General features: G+C 47.1%; 2 protein-coding genes across 2 annotated transcripts in view; both read right to left on the bottom strand.

Moving 5' to 3' along the window:
- The window catches only part of BDR25DRAFT_334966 (uncharacterized protein), a gene marked incomplete at its 3' end in the record, with an annotated part of 4,695 nt that extends 1,898 nt beyond the window's left edge, over positions 1 to 2,797 (bottom strand). The window contains exons 1-2 of the mRNA XM_033692972.1: positions 329 to 2,797; positions 23 to 274 (exon numbers count right to left, since the gene is read on the bottom strand). Coding sequence (XP_033546237.1) covers positions 23 to 274; positions 329 to 2,557 — 2,481 coding nt within the window. The 5' untranslated portion in view covers positions 2,558 to 2,797. The remainder of the gene's footprint in view (positions 1 to 22; positions 275 to 328) is intronic.
- Positions 2,798 to 3,247: 450 nt separating this feature from the next.
- On the bottom strand, positions 3,248 to 3,775 carry BDR25DRAFT_304498 (uncharacterized protein). The gene is given in 4 exon segments (XM_033690225.1): positions 3,248 to 3,388; positions 3,442 to 3,443; positions 3,456 to 3,638; positions 3,702 to 3,775. The coding sequence occupies 2 exon segments, from the start codon at positions 3,766 to 3,768 to the stop codon at positions 3,547 to 3,549; spliced, it is 159 nt and encodes a 52-aa protein (XP_033546236.1). The 5' UTR covers positions 3,769 to 3,775; the 3' UTR covers positions 3,248 to 3,388; positions 3,442 to 3,443; positions 3,456 to 3,546.
- Positions 3,776 to 4,157: the final 382 nt, after the last annotated feature.

The raw sequence follows: 4,157 nt of genomic DNA, 5'->3' as shown, positions 1-4,157 counted from the left end.
TCGAGTCGTGAGAGAAGGCTACTGAGTTGACCCACGCGCTATGGCCCTCGAGTGTCTGGAGGCACGAGCTCCATTTCTCCATAGCCGGCTTTATTGTGATCCAATCCGGCTCTTCTCTCTTAAAAAGACCTCTTATCAGACTGCAAGTTGGGCTGAATAGGAGTGCGGAACCATATGCTTGAAGAGGGCTCTTCTCTATTGCCCACTTGTGAGACATGGCAAATCGACGCGCATCCCGCACGAGTTCGATCAGTGCGTGTGAACCTATTCTTCCCTAGCTTGTATTAGCAGATAACATAGATAGATATAATCGCTAATCTCAGTTTACCTCTACTATGGTCTCAAGTCTCGTCATCGCAACTACACCTTGCGGCATGCTCTTACAGAGGCTAAGCGCTTCTAGCCAGTAGAGGAACTTCTTCTCTATAAAGCTGTTAATAGCGCTTCCATCATGTAGACCGCATGCACGACTTTCACAAAGATGATCGACCCAGTAGATGCACGAGTAACGTGACGCTGCTAATGGGTCTGGGTCTGGTTGCTTAGCCTGCTCGGCAGGATACCCTAACTGACGCAAGCTGTACATGTCTTGTCGGAGTGTCTTAGACATAACTTGAAGCGATTTGGAGAAGATGGAATGGTGAACATCCCCAATCCCGCACGGGAAGATGCTATGGCTTGCTTCATCAGATAGAAAGTCTCGAGCTGATTGATGGATGATGTAGACACTGCCTTCTCGTATTGTAAGGAATGAGCCACACATCTTCACAACTTGATTTACGTCCTGCGCCTCGGTAGGCAAGCCGGATAAAAGATGCAACTCTTGCAAGTGTAGCGGACGGTAGGCAGCAATAACAGTGGACAGAACCTGTCGGCAAAGTTCTGGATATTGACGCCGCAACCGTTTGATTTGCTCCATCATCCGATGATATACGTCCTTTAATTCCGTTGGGATTTCATTGAGGACCTGCAGTACCTCCCAGGCCATCACCTCTTTTAGCTCTTTAACGACAAGAGATACCCAGAGAAAAGTTCCCTTAGCTTTTTGCTGCAATTTTTCTCGGACCAACTCTCGGAGGTCATTGTGTTGAATTTCTGGTAATTCCAAAAGGCAATGGTTGATGTACGCATCAACAGCGCGGGACACTTGCGCAGCGTTTTCTTTGAGTTCAAGACTCAGCCTGGTTCCGGAATCGTTAAGCCGTAGTCTCTGCTCAATATGGGCCTCGTTACGGCTGCTGACGATCCACTTAACACGAGAGGATGTAGATGATGTTAGACTAATAAAGTCCAACAGTTTTGGCAAGTCTGTTACGCATTCGTCAAGCGCGTCAACAATTAAGTATAAACTGTTTAAGCTTGGGTCTTGCAGGATGTTTGTAAAAATCTCAGACAAGGCAAACCAGGCATTTGCATCCTCAAAGAGCGCTTTTCCTGCGTGGTCGTGCTTCTTGCGTATATATGAGAGAAGCGATGGCTGCTGATTAACAAGCAAGTACAGCAGACCTCGCAGCACAGCAGTGGCGTTGTTAATCCGCGAATCAGTGGCCTGGCAGAAGAAGTAGGATAGAAGGGCTGTCTTAGCCATTGACTTCTTTAGCTCGTTAATAATGCCGCAAAGCAGCATTGTTTTGCCTTTGCCAGGATCACCCTTAATCCATAGTAGCCGGCTCTGAGAGTTGTTACACCATTTCTGGAAGTCAGGGTTATTAAGGATCCACAGATACAAGGCCTCTAGCAGCCCACCCTTAGTGTCCTCAATACGCGTCTTGTCGTCACAGGGATCTGTCAAGCGTAAGTCTTGGAGGCATTTGTTTACCTTGTCAATCTCCTCCTCAAGCCGTTTAAACGCAGTAGCCGATCCTTCTCCATAGCGAAGAGGCATTTTAACGTCAAAAATACCAAGTAGTGAATACGCTTTATCTTCTTCAACCTTTGTCTGGCGGCATTGTATCCACGAAAATCGCTCTTCGTCGCTGAACCGAGACAAAAGTCCTCCATCAAGCGCTGCATTAGGAATTCCTGTGATTTCGCAGATGTGCTCTTTAAGCGATTGCTTGTCGCCAAGTTTCTTCCGTTCGTGGGAGAAGAATTCAACTGAAACCGGTGCAAGAAGCTCTTGGAGTGTCCAGCCCCGAGTAAACCATCTGCTTTTTTGGAAATCTGATTCCCATGGCTTCTTCAACTTCTTTCTCCTGTTCGACCTGAAGGAAGCTGTGGGCACATCCGATAAATAGACGTAGCATCGAGTCGAGTTGCGGTACCAGCGAAACATAGAGTTGATAGCCTGCGAGAGTTCGACCTTGTTTGCCTTGTTGATGCAACAGGTGTCAATCCAAAAGTATTCCAAGTTATCTAATCCAGCTTGTTCTCCACAGAACCGAATCTTCTCATAGCTAGGCTTATCCTTGCCAGTGCCATTTGTTAGGTCATCGAAGGTGACCTCGTCAGCGTCCACTCCCCATGTGTGTGAAAGTATGGCGTAGGGAGGGATTGCCTCATCGCAAAACTGGGTAAGACTGAAATCGCCAGCGTTGCAGCGCCGCAAAAGACGCATTGTTTCGCATGGAGCCGGACGAGGCAAGTGGTAGGATCAGATTCCAACACGGTAGCCTAACTGAAGAGACAAGCAGGGCCTCTCGCTCGACCGAAGAGGATTTTAGTGCCAGCTATTGAGGTTAGCAAGTATACAGGAAGATAGGGCGCTGCTATACTGAAGAATCGCATCTAAGAGTGAGACAGCGCAAGAGTGCTGAGAGTGAATTCAGCTGTGCCTTGCTACACCTGGGGGTTTGTGAAGAAGTTAGAACGCTTACTCGGATCGGGGTGGGGCACGGCTGGTTGCACAGTTTTAAGTGCGGCGGGTTAACGTGTTTTACCATTCATCCAGCCCCAAAACTCACCAAAAAATGGGGAAAATTGTACCCTAATATCTCGACAACAACATAATAATAAATCCTACCATTTTATAACCAGTTTTCTATGCCTCCTGTAAGACTGCAGTTTAACCTTAAAAGCTATTTATTCCCTAAATCATAAAAAATAGCAATTTAACTAAGTTTCCAGTGGCAGGGTAAGAGTCCAGCCGCGGCGCGCCACTACCGTGTTTTAGCGCGAAATGCACGGCCTCGCGTCGTGCACGGTTCTACGCCAAACTGTCAAAACTTCAACCACCCACGCGGGTGACAAAAAAACCCATACTCATTTCGCGAGCGTTAGCGAGTGAAATCTATAATCAATTCCCTAAGCTGGCTTCTCTGTCGTCGTTCCAGGAAAGGAAATGCCTCGGCTTAAAAAAATTACCGCATTTGGACGTCACCTGACACTAAAATTCGCATAAAATTCGGCATAATGTAGCGCTAAACTAGACTAGGAAGGGGCTAAGCTAAACTAGGGAAACGCTAAGCCTAATAGAGTCTCTGCTGACTAATATGCCTGCAAGAATCTGTTCTCACCAGCTCGCAGCGACATTTCACTACCACGCTACATTATTTTAACCTGCTGCTGCTTGATAATTGCTTAGAATAGCATGCAATACTATATAGTTCAGTGCAGCCTTGCAGCGACATCTAGGCGTTGAGCTGCAGGTGTTACAGAGGGTGCTGCAAGAGATCGCTGAGACCGCGCAGGCTTGACTGCTAGTCATGCAGCCATCAGCTTGCAGCAATAGTTTACTACTGCGCTATATTATTTTAGCGTACATCTGCTTGATAATTGCTTAGAATAGCATGTAATACTATATAGTTTAGTGCAGCCTTGCAGCGACATCTACGTGTCGAGCTGCAGGTTTGCAGAGGGTGCTACAAGAGATCGCAGAGACCGCGCAGGCTCAATTGCTAGTCAGATGACTGTACTTGGCGCTGCCATCCGCTTGCAGTCACATTTCACCACCGCGCTACATTATTTTGACCTGCTCCTGCTTGATAATTGTTTAGAGTAGCATACAATACCATATAGTTTAGTGCAGCCTGGCAGCGACATCTAGGTGTCGAGCTGCAGGTTTGCAGAGGATGCCACAAGAAATCGCGCAGGCTCAACTGCTAGTCACATGACTGTACTTGGTGCTGCCATCCGCTTATAGTGACATTTCACCACCGCGCTACATTATTTTGACCTGCTTCTGCTTGAGAATTGTTTGTAATATCATGCAATACTAT

This window comes from Lindgomyces ingoldianus, assembly GCF_010093535.1.
Source record: "Lindgomyces ingoldianus strain ATCC 200398 unplaced genomic scaffold BDR25scaffold_21, whole genome shotgun sequence".
In the NCBI taxonomy this organism is placed as follows: Eukaryota; Fungi; Ascomycota; class Dothideomycetes; order Pleosporales; family Lindgomycetaceae; genus Lindgomyces; species Lindgomyces ingoldianus.
This window is presented reverse-complemented; position numbering and strand designations above follow the sequence as displayed.

What these genes read in the sequence shown, in the direction of transcription:
- BDR25DRAFT_304498 (XM_033690225.1), bottom strand. Translation starts at nt 3,768, where the DNA reads ATGTCGCTGCAAGGCTGCACTAAACTATATAGTATTACATGCTATTCT. An exon ending in TAAGCAATTATCAAGCAGAT is followed by an intron (nt 3,639 to 3,701) that starts GTACGCTAAAAT and finishes CTGCATGACTAG; the next exon opens with CAGTCAAGCCTGCGCGGTCT.